The sequence below is a fragment of the Bufo bufo genome, chromosome 3 (assembly GCF_905171765.1).
Source record: "Bufo bufo chromosome 3, aBufBuf1.1, whole genome shotgun sequence".
Classification (NCBI taxonomy): Eukaryota; Metazoa; Chordata; class Amphibia; order Anura; family Bufonidae; genus Bufo; species Bufo bufo.
The window spans coordinates 141139691-141156536 of NC_053391.1; the positions used below are offsets into that span (position 1 = coordinate 141139691).

Below are 16846 nucleotides of genomic sequence, written 5' to 3' on the forward strand. Positions count from 1 at the left end.
TGCAGACTGCTAGCAATTCATTCATAACTTCTAGTAGAAATAATAAAGGATTGGCACAACATGGAGCCATAAGAATAGATGATACAGAAATGTTATTACATGGGGGATGCATGAAGCTATTAAACAGACATCTCAGGAGTGGTGACAGGTCCTTTTTAAGCAAAATCAAAGTGTCCAAAGCAGAAGTAATGTATAAAAGAAAGTCTTCTGCTCCGCCCCAGCATGTAAACAAACAAAACCTGCACAGTGTGAACATGGATTTAAACATGGAAATAATACAGAAAGTGTCATTCTACTCAAAAAGACAGAACACAGAAGCTAGATTGCACGTTCAGAGCCTCTCTCTAATGACTGGATTTCTAATGAATGTTTCTACAAGTCCTGTTTTTTCCTTAAAGGGGAGATAAATATCAGATCAAAAGATCAAGAATGAAAAGTCCCGACATCCCTTCCATGAATGGAGCGATAGTGTGCATGTTGGACCACCACTCCATTCACTTCTATGGGACTGACAGAGCGCCGTCTACGCCAGTCCCATAGAAGTAAATGAAGCAATGGAAAGACATTTGCACCACTGTTTCACTTCATAGTCGAGTCAGGGACCTTTCAATTTCGGGATTGCTGGGCATCCCAGAAGTCAGACACCTGGTGGTCTGCTATTTATCACTTGGAATGCATGCAGGACTTTACAAGATATCTTCTGTCTTCTCAGCAATAATCATCATGATAGTACTGATCTTAAGGAGCTGTTTCTTTTGATTTCGTGTTGCACAATATTACATTTTCTGTATGTCTCCATCACAGACCTCCATTCTCTGGTCCCTCACATTGTTACTATCCCAGTACACCATAGAAGCTAAGCTCCTAGCTTGTCATTCACTGTGCCCATCACTGGAGCCTGCACGTTTCTGTTCAGACACCGTTCCAATTTTGGTCATATAACATTTAAAAAGAAAAATAACATAAAAAAAGAAACCAAAGGATAGTGCATGATCTTTGAAAGTCAAGCTCATTAAATTGAGTATGATTATTCATTGCAATGTTCCAGAGGCTTGATGCCAAAAAGAAAAAATGGCTACCGAGCTGTCACCATCCAAAGTCCCAGAGCCACATTAGCAGTTAAAAGAACACTGCCCGCTAAAAGAATGAAGAAACCCAAAAGTTCTCTGTTCTCCTTCTCGACTATGATAGAAGTCAGCGTAGCTTCGAGGAACGAGTTTAGGATCCATTGTCCATCCAGTGCAAAGCATGGGACAGCATTGATTACTGCCAAAGCCCCAGAGAGAGAAATCACATATCTTACAGCAATTAAGGATTAAACAACCAAGTTATAGGTTTCCATGGAAATACCCAAGTTAGAAGACATCAACATGGCAGGCATTTTCAAGTCAGTCCTGATTCTAAATGGAAGCAATTCCAATGGGAACTACAAGAAATCCCTTTTCTATTCAGATGCTGCTGCCATTTTTGCTAAACTAACAGGACTTTACAAAAGTACTGGTTGCCAGCTATTCGTGAGACGCACATGGCTACCAACTCATCCATCAGCAGCAGAGGACAAGCAGGAAGTGGCACCAAGGGCTGAAGTATATTTTTAAGAGGTTTTATACTTCCGGCCTGCAGTCAGGATAGGCCATGAATATCAGGTCGGCAGAGGTGTGGGGTACTGTTCGGGAGAACCTTCGGTGCAGAAACTACATACAGTGCATTTGGAAAGTGTTTTTTTTTCGCATTTTATTATGTTGTGGTTTTGTACGAACATAAAAAAAATCCTCCCCCCTAAAAAAATAAATAAAAGTTTTCTCACATTAATCTGCACTCAGTACCCCCATATGAATTTTAGGATTTGTTTGCAAATTAGAAAGGAAAAGCTAAAATTTTCCATGGACATACGTATTCAGATCCTTTACTATGACACTTGAAATTTGGAAAGACACAGCCCTATCTATACAAGGTCTCACAGCTGACAATACATGTCAGAGCAAAAACCAAGCCATGAGGAGGAAAGAAATGACTGTAGAGCTCAGAGAAAGGGTTGTGTGGATGCACAGATTTGGTGAAGGGTACAGTAAATTTCTGCTGCACTGAAAGTTGTCAAAGTTAGCCAACCGTTACTGTATTCCAAAGGTCCTTCATATTCTAGTATGTTGATCTCTGCCTAGGGCTAATTGCAGATCGCAAATTGTGGCAAAAAATGCAATGTACAATAATCCCCAAACACACAGTCACACAGATGTCTGCAGGGATGAAGGCTAAATTGCTGCCCCCTGTGGCCTAGCACAGCACCGCCTCACATTGCTAATTAGTGATGTGCCCCTGATTGTAGAGGATAGAGCTGGTTACGGCGGCGCTGCAGTACCCACCTCTGCACACTAAATAATAGACTGAGCTGTGTAGTTCTGGTACCCTCCTGGCAAACCACATCATTTATGTGACCACTGTAGCCCATTAATGGCATCAGCAGTGACACTTGCATGTATGGCGAGTGACTTATGAGGCCAGTGATTGATCTACCTCACATAATCCATGAGAATTCAGACAAGAATTCGGTGCTGTCAGCTACTCTACGTAATAGTTACATAGTTAATACGGTTGAAAAAAGACATAAGTCCATCAAGTTCAACCAAGGGAAGGGAGGGGACACAAATTTTAGAAAAAGAGGGGTGAGACTGAGATTTCTACACATTTTTATAAGCATTAATGTTGTTTACTTTTAAGAATTCACCCATTTTAAGAAACCCTTTTTAAAACCGTCCACTGTTCCTGCTGTGACCACGTCCCGAGGAAGTCTATTCCACAGCTTCACAGTTCTTACAGTAAAGAAGCTTTGACGCTTCTGGAGACTGAACTTTCTCTTCTCCAGATGGGGGCAGTGCCTCCTTGAAATGAAATACATTGTATGATTTCTTTTTTATTACATATACACTGCTTGGTTATGAATACAGTACTTGGAAGGATACTTGCAGAAGGTCTCTATTACCACTGGAAGGTCGACACTGAGAAACTTGTATCGGGGAATGAAACTGCTCAGGCTCACTGTGGAAAGAAAGGTGGTCGTAAAAACTATGCAACTGGTATTTGCATGTCCATTTTATATGTATCTTACCTCACAAATATAACTACAGTGCAAAAAGTATTCACCCCCTTGACTTTTTCCCAATTTTGTTGCATTACAGCCTTAAGTTCAATGTTTTGTTAATCTGAATCTTATGTGATGGATCAGAACACAACAGTCTAAGTTGGTGAAGTGAAATGAGAAAAATATATAAATAAAACTATTGTTTAGAAATAGAAAACAGAAAATTGGCATGTGGGTATGTATTCACCCCCTTTGTTAGGAAGCCCATAAAATTCTCTGGTGCAACCAATTAACATTCAGAAGTCACATAATTAGTGAAATGACGTCCACCTGTGTGCAATCTAAGTGTCACATGATCTGTCATTACATAGACACACCTTTTTTGAATGGCCCCAGAGGCTGCAACACCTAAACAAGAGGCATCACTAACCAAACACTGCCATGAAGACCAAGGAACTCTCCAAACAAGTAAGGGACAATGTTGTTGAGAAGTACAAGTCAGGGTTAGGTTATAAAGAAATATCAAAATCTTTGATGATCCCCAGGAGCACCATCAAATCTATCATAGCCAAATGGAAGGAACATGGCACAACAGAAAACCTGCCAAGAGACGGCCGCCCACCAAAACTCACGGACCGGGCAAGGAGGGCATTAATCAGAGAGGCACCACAGAGACCTAAGGTAACCCTGAAGGAGCTGCAGAGTTCCACAGCAGAGACTGGAGTATCTGTACATAGGACGACAATAAGCTGTACGCTTCATAGAGTTGGGCTTTATGGCAGAGTGGCCAGAGAGCCATTACTTTCAGCTAAGAACAAAATGGCACGTTTTAAGTTTGCGAAAAGGCATGTGGGAGACTCCCAAAATGTATGGAGGAAGGTGCTCTCGTTTGATGAGACTAAAATTGGACTTTTCGGCCATCAAAGAAAATGCTATGTCTGGCACAAACCCAACACATCACATCACCCAAAGAACACCATCCCCACAGTGAGACATGGTGGCGGCAGCATCATGTTGTGGGGATGTTTTTCAGCAGCCGGGACTGGGAAACTGGTTAGAGTTGAGGGAAAGATGGATGGTGCTAAATACAGGGATATTCTTGAGCAAAACCTGTACCACACTGTGCATGATCTGAGTCTAGGATGGAGGTTCACCTTCCAGCAGGACAATGACCCCAAACACACTGCTAAAGCAGCACTTGAGTGGTTTAAGGGGAAACATGTAAATGTGTTGGAATGGCCTAGTCAAAGCCCAGATCTCAATCCAATAGAAAATCTGTGGTCAGACTTAAAGATTGCTGTTCACAAGCGTAAACCATCCAACTTGAAGGAGCTGGAGCAGTTTTGCAAGGAGGAATGGGCAAAAATCCCAGTGGTAAGATGTGGCAAGCTCATAGAGATTTATCCAAAGCGACTTGGAGCTGTGATTGCCACAAAAGGTGGCTTTACAAAGTATTGACTTTAGGGGGTGAATAGTTATGCACATTGACCTTTTCTGTTATTTTGTCGTATTTGTAGTTTGTTTCACAATAAAAAATAAAAAAAACATCTTCATAGTTGTGGGCATGTTCTGTAAATGAAATGATGCAAATCCTCAAACAATCCATGTTACTTCCAGGTTGTGAGGCACCAAAATACAAAAAAAGTTAAGGGGGGGGGGTGTGTGTGTGAATACTTTTGCAAGGCACTGTATAACTACTATTCGTTGAAGGTCTTACTAAATATACCTTGATGAGGTTAACACATACATGTATAAATTGTACCCTACAAACACCATAAATAGGACTCTTGACACACATGCACAAAAGGTACTAAGGGCACTTTCACACTAGCGTTTAAGTTTTCCGATATTGAGATCCGTCATAGGGGCTCAATACTGGAAAAAAAGTTAGTTTTGTCCACATTCATTGTCAATCCAATATTAAAATCCCTAGGGTTGTCCGCTTTTTAGTATTAATGACTTGACCAGTCAATCTGATATTGATGACCTATTCTGAGAATAGTAAAAAGTGGACAACCCCTTTAAGGAAATGAATTATCAGAAAGAGACCTACTATTTAAATCAAGTCTTTATGTTAAACATATTTTTTCTAAATATTTGGTTACTTTTTTCTTAAATTTTCCATGTTAGGGTACTTCCACACTAGCGTTAAAGTTTTCCGGTATCGAGTTCCGTCATAGGGGCTCAATACCGGAAAAAAATGCTTCAGTTCTGTCCCCTTTCATTGTTAATGGAGACAAAACTGAACTGCTCCAAAATACATTCCGTTCTGTTTAGTGGTGTTCCCAGACCGGAGAGCAAACCGCAACATGTTGTATTTTGCTTTCCGTCCTGGGAATGCGGAGCAAAACGGATCCGTCATGACCCCAATGTAAGTCAAGTCGGATCCGTTCCCCATTCACTTTCAATGGAGTTAATGACGGATCAGTTTTGGCAATGTTAAAAATATGTTAAAGATAATACAACCGGATCCATTCAAACGGATGCAGATGGTTGTATCATCAAGAACGGAAGCGTTTTTGCTGCACCCTGCCGGATCCAGCAAAAACGCTAGTGGGAAAGTAGCCTTATCTATATTAAAAAATATAGCAGTTTTCACACTGGTCACTGAGTCTCATAATAAGCCGACACATCTGTACAGATCACTTCTCAGTAGTCATCTCATTATCTCAGAGAGGATTATAATGACCGGTAACATATCTATAGATAACACACAGGGTCACATTATTCACAGTAAGTGATTGACACAGATCCTCTCCCTCCCTTACAGCTGACAGAGCATGCCCATCTCCAGACTATTTATGGGGTATAAAGCATATCTCTAAATGCTGTAAACAGCAGCTAAGGCAAGATGGCTGGCCCCATAATTACAGAAAATAGAATTGGGGGAAAAAAAAAAAAAAAGAGAATGTTTTTCACTATCTGCTATTAAAAAATATAGGCGACACATTCCCTTTATGGTGTTAGTGTAACAGTCTCCATCTTGTCTTGAAGGCAGTTTTACAAACTTCTTAAAGGAAATCTGTCACATAACTAACAGCCCTGCCCCACAGAAGATTGCACAAAGCACTTTTATTCTGCTGAAAATACAGCTCCCAAGTGCCCAGCCAAGAAGGCTTTGGTGTTCCAAGTGCCCAAAGCAAAGCCTGCCCAGCTGGGCACTTGGGAGAATAAGGGGGCATTCACACAACCGTATTTTCTGTCCCCATCCTATCTGCATTTTTTGTGGATTGGATGTGGACTCATTCATTTCAATCGGTCCGCAAAAGATGCCGACAGCACACCGTGTGCTGTCCGCATCCATAGGTCTGTTCTGCGGCTCCACAAAAAAAAAAAAGAACATGTCCTATTCTTCTCTGTTTTGCGGACAGGAATAAGCTTTTCTAACAAAGGGCGGGACGTGCTGACCCACAAAATTTGGAACACACGGGGCTTGTATTAGTTTTTTGTGCATCTGTAATTTGCGAACCACAAAACTGATGCAGTGGTGTGAATGTGCCCTTAAAGTGCTTTTCCTATACATGGAATAAAGACACAAAGGGGGTCATTTATTAACACCAGCGTTTTATACAGCTGGTGGTGGATCCGCCAGAGTTATGTAGAGGCGCCGTCCTCTACATAACTTCGGCGCATCCACCGCCAATTCTAAATGTAATAAAGCTTCCAAGATGTCTTACATTTAGAGCATTTTCAACGCCTAGAAAATGGTAAAGAAAATGTAAAAAAATAAAATAAAAATATGTGGGCCCACACCACACCCACTTGGACTGAGCGGGGAAAATTAGCAGATTTTGTGCCGCAATCTGCGCCAGAAATACGCCTAACATAAGTGTATCTCATACCGACAGGTGCAGGTGAAACTCGAATTTTTTTTATATCATGCAAAAGTTCATTTATTTCAGTAATGCAGCTTAAAAAGTGAGACTAACATATGAGATAGACTCATTACATGCAAAGCGAGATATTTCAAGCCTTTGTTATAATTTGGATGATTATGGCTTACAGCTTATGAAACCCCCAAGTCTCAATCTCAGAAAATTAGAATATTGTGAAAAGGTTCACTATTCTAGGCTCAAAATGTCAGACTCTAGTCAGCTAATTAATCCATACCCCCTGAGCAAAGGGTACCTGAGCCTTTAAATTGTCTCTCAGTCTGGTACAGTAGGAATCACAATCATGGAAAAGACTGCTGACCTGACAGTTGTGCAGAAAACCATCACGGACACATCCATAAGGAGGGAAAGCCTCAAAAGGTAATTGCAAAAGAAGTTGGATGTTCCCAAAGTGCTGTATCAAAGCACATTAATAGAAAGTTATGTGGAAGGGACAAGTGTGGAAGAAAAAGGTGCACAAGCAGCAGGGATGACCGCAGCCTGGAGAGGATTGTCCGGAAAGGGCCATTCAAAAGTGTTGGGGACTTTCACAAGGAGTGGACTGAGGCTGGAGTTAGTGCATCAAGAGCCACCACACACAGACGAATCATGGACATGGGCTTCAAATGTCGTATTCCTCTTGTCAAGCCTCTCCTGAACAACAAACAATGTCAGAAGCGTCTTACCTGGGCTAAAGAAAAAAAGAACTGGTCTGTTGCTCAGTGGTCCAAAGTTCTCTTTTCCGATGAGAGCAACTTTTGCATCTCATTTGGAAACCAAGGACCTAGAGTCTGGAGGAAGAATGGAGAGGCACACAATGCAAGATGCTTGAGGTCCAGTGTGAAGTTTCCACAGTCTGTGTTGATTTGGGGAGCCATGTCATCTGCTGGTGTTGGTCCACTGTGCTTCATTAGGTCCAGAGTCAACGCAGCCATCTACCAGGAGATTTTGGAGCACTTCATGCTTCCTTCCGCAGACGAGCTTTATGGAGATGGCGACTTCATTTTCCAGCAGGACTTGGCACCTGCCCACACTGCCAAAAGTACCAAAACCTGGTTCAATGACCATGGGATTACGGTGCTTGATTGGCCAGCAAACTCGCCTGACCTGAACCCCATTGCCAAGAGAAAGATGAGAGACATGAGATCGAACAACGCAGAAGAGCTGAAGTCTGCTATTGAAGCATCCTGGTCTTCCATAACACCTCAGCAGTGCCATAGGCTGAGAACATCCATGCCACGCCGCACTGAGGCAGTAATTGATGCAAAAGGAGCCCAAACCAAGTACTGAGTACATATGCATGATTATACTTTTCAGAGGTCCTACATTTTTCTATTTAACATCCTTTTTTTAATTGATTTCATGTAATATACTAATTTTCTGAGATTGTGACTTTGGGGTTTTCATAAACTGTAAGCCATAATCATCCAAATTATAACAACTAAAGGCTAAAATATCTCTCTTTCCATGTAATGAGTCTATCTCATGTATTAGTTTCACCTTTTAAGTTGCATTACTGAAATAAATTAACTTTTGCACAATATTCTAATTTTTCGAGTTTCACCTGTATGTCTGGAATGCGTTTGCAATCTTCTCCGGGTCAATGCAGTTCATTATATTGGTGAAAATGACATGAGACTCTATTCCAACACAGGGTGTGGGAAGTGGGTTACAAGATTTGTTTAGCTTGCCAGGGGCTAAGGCTAGGCAGACCCAATCCACACATACCGCCATAGCTTGCACTGTCCCGTCATGAGACTATCATGCCCTGCTTCTTCAGCCTCACTGTACACCATGTCTGTGTGTGCTCACTGTCCCCCGGCCAGTGAATTGCTGGATCCTTGACAACTTCATTTTTATTAGAAGAAGCTACTCTAGCAATAGGCATTTTCCATCATTAGATGCCTAGTGATGGCTAACCTCCGGCACTCCAGCTGTGGTGAAACTACGACTCCCAGCATGCTCCATTCATTTCTGTGGAGTTCTGAGAACAGCCAAGCAAGGGGGCATCTTGGGAGTCGTAGTTTTACCACAGCTGGAGTGCCGGAGGTTAGCCATCACAGCCTTAAAGCCTAAAATAATTGTAATCAGCATATTCATTTCCTCAGACGCTCAATGCCAAGAGAAAGGGCAGATTTGTGGTGTGGTGCAGATTCACTATTGCCATTCAATCCCCTCTTGTTCAGTGTGACACTGGCCATAAACATTAGATGAGTCTTCTAAAGTGTTGGGGGGTCTGTTGGATTTCCACATGCCCGATTCTTGTTGTTTGGCAGAGTTATTACTCTTAGGCCCCATGCACACGGCCGTTCCGTGCATTGGGGACCACAATTTGCTGTCCCCAATGCACAGGCACCATCTGTGCGGATGCCACAGATGGACCCAGACCAATTCAACAAGTTCTATTTTCTGCAGTGCGGATGCCCGGAGAGAAACCCCACGGAAGCACTAAGGAGTCCATACCGCCGTTCCACACCACACCTTCCAAACTGCGGAATTGAACAGGGTTCTCCAGGATTTACCTACTGATGGCCTAACCTCAGAATAGGCCATGAATATGAAATAGGCGGGGGTCCAATTCCCAGGACCCCTGCCAATCAGCTGAATGAAGAGGGCACAGCGCTCCGTGACATCACGTTTATATGACCTAAGTGCAGCTCAGCCCTATTCAAGTGAATGAGGCTGAGCTGCAACACCAAGGACAGCCACTATACAATGCACAGCACTGTGCTTGGTAAGCTATGAGGAGGCCACAAAGCTCACGGGAGTGCTGCAGCCTCCGCAAACAGTTGATCGGCGGGAGTTGGATCCCCGCCGATCTCATATTAATGACCAATCCTGAGGATAGGTGATCAATATGTAGATCCTGGAGAACCCCTTTAATGTTGAAACAACAAACCTTTAGATGTGTTGATTATCACTGCAATTTTTGTACATGCGATCGTGTAAGAGAAACGTTTGTCTGACCGACCGGCAAAACTATTCCACACCCATTGTCTATTTTATAGACTATACCTGTTCACACCCCCAGAATTCACAGCAATGAACGATAATCTAGGTGTAAACTATTATCGTTTCATGCTTTTCCACTACTCGATAACTGATAATTTTTACCTGATTTTACAAGCTTTTGGAGAATTATCAACTTGTGTAAAGGGGACCTTTAGAAATAAACATGCAGTTAAACATGGATCATGGTGTCTCTATGATGTCCCTGAGGATAGCCCAACGGGAGACTTGGAGGAACAAGGGATTGGGGCGGTGATTGTTCCCCGGCCAGTTTATCATGTCCTCACCTCCATACTCAAGGTGTGCAGGATATCCTATAAATAACATATCTAGTTGAGGAGGATGCTTGACTCTGATGAGGCGCGTCTGATTCTCGATGGATGGAATGGCGCAGACACTGGGCGTAGAGGACTTCTGACAGTCTGCATTAGACTGACATTCTGGACTTGACTGTATGGCTTTCCTTGCCGGCAGACAAGCATGCTGGAAATAACAGAATACAGATCATAGGTTATGGCATGTTCTCAAAAAAGGGTCAATGTTCACACAGACGTGTTCAGAGTCAGTATGTTAAAGGCTATGTACACCACGGGGGCATTTTTATTTTTTTTATGATTGCACTAAAACTTATTTTTGACAAACATTTTTTTTTTCAATTGGTCTTTATTAAAAACATTGAGCCGTTCTGTCACAAAGGGTTAACCGTTTTTCTAGTTGTGTGAACTGACGTTTTTATTTTCACTTTGTGTGGTCATCTAATAAAACTTCTCTAAATTAATAAAAGGTCCTAAACATTTAAGCCTGTTTTAGACCTAGTGATCATACAGGCGATTTCCAGCAATCGCCTGCTCACTAGCGGTGGAGCGCGCTGCTGTTACATGCAGTGATCCTCTCCACAGCATGGGGAGGAGCGATCGCTATGCCATGCTGTATAGTGGTTTTGCCGGCAGCAGATTGTGATTAGACAGCACGATCTGATGTCGGCGAATCGTGGTCTTTTAGCATGCTGAAAGATAAGGATTGCCCAATGAACAAGCATTTGCTCGTTCATCGGCAGAAGTATTACACTGCCAGATGATCGCTAACGAGCGTACGAATGCTTGTTAGCAATCATCTGTCAGAAAATCTGCCAGTGTAATACATCCTTTATTCAAGCCACATTCTTATCAGTAAGATACGGAGTGAGCTATAATATGTGTTTATAAGGTCTGAGAGCAGAGATAAGAAGCCCATCAGTTTAGCAACCTGACAGAAGAGAGATAAAATTTAGATCCTAATACTAAAGAAACTCAGCTCTGTACAGAGAAAAGGGCTCCTAATTTTGAATAAAGACCAACTGAAAAAAAAATGATTTTTAGCTGAAAATGAGTACAATGCAAAAAAAAAATTTAAAAAATTGCCACCAAAGCTTTACATAGCCTTTAAAGGGGTTGTCCGGGTTCAGAGCTGAAAAGGCTTTTTTTGGAGATCCGGTGATTTACCGGGCTCTCCATGGGGAAAGCTAGGCAGAGGCTTTTGCCTAGCAGGGAGCCCGATGACGTCACTGACACTAATGGGCGGGCTGTAGTGCTGCCCTACCCTGTAAAATGGCTAAGGCAGCTCTAAAGCCTGCCCATCAGTGCCGGTGATGCCATCGGCAACACTGCTAGCAGTGCAAGAAAATAAACAAAAAAGCCCTTGCGTTGCACAACACAGTGCAGGGCATGAGAAAGCATTATAGCAAGAAATGCTCCGATGCTCATGTCAGAGGGCCTGCCTGGGTAAAAATGGGGATATGGACAACCCCTTTAAAGGGAATTCCCATCTCAGCTCTTAATATTAAAGGGTCACATTAACTTTTTTAAAAAGATGTTTGATATGTCAGAAACCTGACATTTTAACAGGGGTGTGTAGACTTTTTAATTCCAGTGTGTGTGTGTATATATATATATATATATATATATATATATATAATTTACATATAACAGTCAGGAGTGGCTGCTGGAAGTTAGAAAGTGAATTACATGACGAGAGCATGGGCTTCTTCAGGGTCCTTTATAGCACACAGTGTACCAGAAAAATAAAATGGATCCGCCATCACCTGATATCCAAGCAAGCAGCTCATCCTGGTACAGACAGAGGGCAGTACAGGACACATAGTACCGCACTGTACTGTAAAGAGGAGCTGCTATACATGTAATACAGGTGGTTTACTACAGAAAAGGCCATGGTGATTGGCTGGATCTGAGACATTGTATGCTTCATCTAGTTTCAGAAGGCCACTGTAAGTTGAAAATATTGCATCTTGAGGGATCACTGTATATATATATATATAGCCTCCTGCTCCATCAGCACGAAGTTCAGTGATAACTGTGAATAGACATTTTTGGTCTTTACCTGCTGACTGTATCCATTCCCAGTGTAGGAGAAGCAGATGTCAGACAGACTGTTGTTACTGCAGCACTCTACAGATCCATCCAGCCGCCTGTACACTGAAAATGCAGGAAATCATCATCATCAGCCACTTCAGCATTCACTACAGCGCCCCCAACAAAATACAGCGAAACCTCTCAAGAAGACCACTTCCTGGAGAAGACCGCTCCCTAATTTCCAGTTCTTGGATGTGTGATCACTATCACTTCTTGACATTTTTAAGATGGTGTTGTAAAGGGAAGGATGGGGGAGATTTATCATCAACCTTTTTGCGCTAAAACATGTCGCACATTTAGAGATATGACTCCAGTTTTAACACAACTCCTATACTGGGGTGAAATTGCACAATTTTTTTTTTTAAACTTTTTAAAAAGTTTCATTTGATAACTATGGCGTACACCTACTCATCTGACCACACCCAGTTTCCCACCCATTGTTTAAAAAGTGGTGAGAGAAGTGTAAAATCACAAATGGTCACGTATTCTTGTGCAAATACTGGTTTACCAAGAGATTGAGATAAGTACATAGAGAATAATCGTATGACATGCATACCCACCAATTACACTGATGAAATACAGCATGGGGACCCATATGCCTAAGGCTACTTTCACACTGGCGTTTTGGCTTTCCGTTTGGGAGATCCATTCGGGGCTCTCACAAGCGGTCCAAAACAGATCAGTTTTGCCCTAATGCATTCTGAACGGAAAAGGATCCTCTCAGAATGCATCAGTTTGCCTCCGTTCTGTCTCCATTTCGCTTGCAGCGTTTTGGTGTCCGTCTGACGAAACTGAGCCAAACAGATCCGTTCTGACACACAATGTAAATCAATGGGGACGGATCAGTTTTCACTGACACAATCTGGCACAATAGAAAACTGATCCGTCCTCCATTGACTTTCAATGGTGTTCAAGACAGATCCGTCTTGGCTATGGTAAAGATAATACAAACGGATCCGTCTGTGCAGATCCATGATCCGCACCAAACGCGAGTGTGAAAGTAGCCTAAGAGAGCTCATCCTTAAAGAGGACCTGACATGTCTGTTTTAGTAACTACTTGCATTCTCCAGATTAGTGTTACCAGTTGGGAGCGTGTCCCTGCACAGCGTGACATTATCCAATCAGTGTTGCCTAAGTTAGACTGCCCAGGGACAGGCCCCCAACTGGTAACACCCATCTGTACCTTCACTGCAAACTGCTAGTAATTCATACATAACGTCCAGCAGAAATAATAAAAGAGTGGCATAACATAGAGGTAGAAGAATAGAATTGTTATTACATGGGGAATACATGTAGCTATTGAAACAGATATGTCAGGAGAGGGGACAGGTCCTTTTTAAAGGGGTTCTTTACCTTTTTCTTACTGTGAGCGCCGCTGCCTTCTCCAACAGCTGACTGGCAGAGGTCTCAGATGTGGGGCCACCACCAATCAGATACTGGTGATCTATCCAGAGGGTTCCGACACCCAACCCCCCCACCCATTAGCTGTATGGATAGGAGGTCATGCCAGCCTTGCTTCCTCTTCATTACACTGCGCGCCGTCTCCCATGTAGCAGTGGCGTAGTGTAATTACAAGAACTTGCTCTGTTCAAGTGAATGGAGCAATTACTTGTAATTACACTGCAATTCCAAGACGATGGGTAGTGTAATGAAGAGGAAGCAGCGCTCACATGGACAGCTGATCTATGGGGGTGCTACGTGCCGGACCCCCAGCGGTCAGATATTGGAGGACCTATCCTGACAAACAGACTGCACAACCTCAGGATAGGTCATCAATATCTGAGAAGTAGGGGGTCCGCCTTAGGGCATCCCCACTGATCAGCTGCTTGACAAGGAGGCCTTTACACTAGGTGAGCACTGTGGCCTCTTTGTTGGCCTGTGCCATCATTTCCATCAAACCTGGACATTCAAGTGAATGGAACTGAACTGTAATACCAAGCTCAGACACTATACAATGTAGGGCGCTGTGTTTGGTATAAAATGATGAGGCTGCAGCACTTGTCCAACACCACGGCCCCTTCACAAATAGCTAATGGGTGGGACTGCCAGGAGTCTGACCCACCACCAGTCTGATATTGATGACCTATCGTGAGGCTCAAAAAGATGTGACTAAGTAATGACACAAGTAAATCTAAGGACCCCAAAATCATTAATGAGCGGCGCTTGTACCTCTGCTAGGGAAATGCAGCTGCTGAAGAATTGCAGTACTTATGCAGAAGCCGGTTTGGGGCTTCAAGGAGATGTCGTTCAGGCATTTATGCCAATCATCCACACTTGTCACTGGACAGTCTTGAATTTGGGTAATGATATCTCGAACAAACAATCCTCTTGGTCCACTTGCTGGAGAGTCCTTGAAAGAAGAAGATAGAAAGGGCACTGGTCAAACACCATTCTAAGAAGCAAAGAGGAGCTGGAAATGTGTGGCTGAGAGTTAGTACCAAGCCTAAAATATCCGAAGAACTGCAGGCACCTTACACGCAGCATGAACCTATTACTGTAATATTAGAACAGTGATTTTCCTGGGCTATAGGGATGCAGTGTATTCCACAAAGTTGTCGTCCTGTTTAACAAATCCTGAGACTCGAACATTCTTATGACTGGCTAAGGGTGTGAATGACATACAGCATGGCGAAGTGGGGGGATACTGGAGTGGAGTCTGGGGAGTTCTTCAAAGATGGGAGAAGCATTGCATACAGGCCTTTATAGTATCTATACTAGAAGATGGACTTAAAGGGGTTCTCCAACCCCTATAATGACCCCCTAATGCCCAGGCCCCTCAGATAGGTTATACTTACCTCACTTCCCGGCGAACATGTCCCTCCAGATGCGTCCGCACAGCTGCCGCCGCTGCATCTCCCCGTCACACGGATCAAAACATCCAGTGACGGGGATGGGGGGGAGCAGCCAATAGTAGACCGCAACAGGAACGAGCCTCCCTAGCTTCGCAGGTGACGCTAGGGAGGCTCGTCCCCGTTGCGGCCTGCTATTGGCTGACATCCCCCCTCCCCGTTGCCTGATGTTTTGATCTGCACGATGGGGAGATTCAGCGGCCGGCATCAGGAGCGACGCGGGTGCCGGGGAGAGGGGCAAGTAGTAAAGGGGTTCTCAGAGGAAGTTAAAAAAAAAAAGACTCAACTGGTCCAGATGTGTGCAGTCATGGGATCGCTGCCATTGCTGATGCCACTGACTGGCAGGCATCACTGACATGCATGTAGATGTCTGGTTGGCATCGGAGCCTATGACAGTTGAGCTTTTTTGGTTTATTTTTCTTTAACCTTTGTACCGTACCATCTAGAGATGGATTCCTGATCTCAGGGACCACCTTAGAGAAGATGTCTTGTTCACCATGGCATTACGATTCTAGAACATATTTTTCTCAGATCTGTTATCCCTCCTGAGGCTACTTTCACACTAGCGTTCGGGGCTCCGCTCGTGAGCTCCGTTTGAAGGGGCTCACGAGCGGCCCCGAACGCATTCGTCTGGCCCTAATGCATTCTCAGTGGAGGCGGATCCACTGAGAATGCATCCGCCTGCCAGCGCTCAGCCTCCGCTCCGCTCAGCAGGCGGACACCTGAACACTGCTTGCAGCGTTCGGGTGTCCGCCTGGCCGTGCGGAGGCGAGCGGATCCGTCCAGACTTATAATGGAAGTCAATGGGGACGGATCCGCTTGAAGATGACACCATATGGCTCAATCTTCAAGCGGATCCGTCCCCCATTGACTTTCAATGTAAAGTCTGAACGGATCCGCTCAGGCTACTTTCACACTTAGAAAATTTTCTAAGTAATAATGCAGACGGATCCGTTCTGAACGGATGCAAACGTCTGCATTATAGGAGCGGATCCGTCTGATGAAACATCAGACGGATCCGCTCCGAACGCTAGTGTGAAAGTAGCCTAATTGTGTAGATTCCTGTGGCACTGTTAGATCCTGGATCCAGTTTACATGGCAACCAGGTCAGAGCTCCGAGTTTAGGAGCGCCGACACATCTGGCACGATGGAGTCATGCAGGTCATGTGACTCATGGTGCACCATGGGACCTGCTGGCCACAGTTGCCTGTGATTTGGTCTGTTTAAGCCTCACCAGCCGGTTCGCTTCATTATTATTCTCTGGTTTTGGACCTGCCTCTGACTGACAATTTTGCCACTGTGATGCCTGTTGCCTAACATGTGCCTAAATCTCGACTCTGCCTCTGTTTGCACCTTGACATGACCCTCTGTGTTTGACCCCCGCTTGAAATTGCTACTCCTTTTGTCTGTTGATGTGGCTATGTTGTTCTCTCCTGGTTTTGACCCAGTCCATCAGTTTATTCCTCCTGGTTTGCTATTTTCATCTGTCATTTTAGGTGCCTGTCATTACGTTTTTACACCTGGTCAGGAAGGGACTGCTGTCCAGATGTGGGCCGTCGTTTAGGACGGATCGGGCAAATGGGTAGGGACAGTGGTGTGGGTGGAGTTTTAGGACTGCACTGTACCCTG

The 16846-nt window shown here is 43.8% G+C and overlaps 1 protein-coding gene across 1 annotated transcript in view; it reads right to left on the bottom strand.

Moving 5' to 3' along the window:
* Positions 1–237: 237 nt before the first annotated feature.
* MBTPS2 (membrane bound transcription factor peptidase, site 2) overlaps positions 238–16846 on the bottom strand; it is a 71985-nt gene continuing 55376 nt past the window's right edge. The window contains exons 7-11 of the mRNA XM_040423658.1: positions 14538–14718; positions 12337–12431; positions 10248–10443; positions 2961–3036; positions 238–1298 (exon numbers count right to left, since the gene is read on the bottom strand). Coding sequence (XP_040279592.1) covers positions 1076–1298; positions 2961–3036; positions 10248–10443; positions 12337–12431; positions 14538–14718 — 771 coding nt within the window. The 3' untranslated portion in view covers positions 238–1075. The remainder of the gene's footprint in view (positions 1299–2960; positions 3037–10247; positions 10444–12336; positions 12432–14537; positions 14719–16846) is intronic.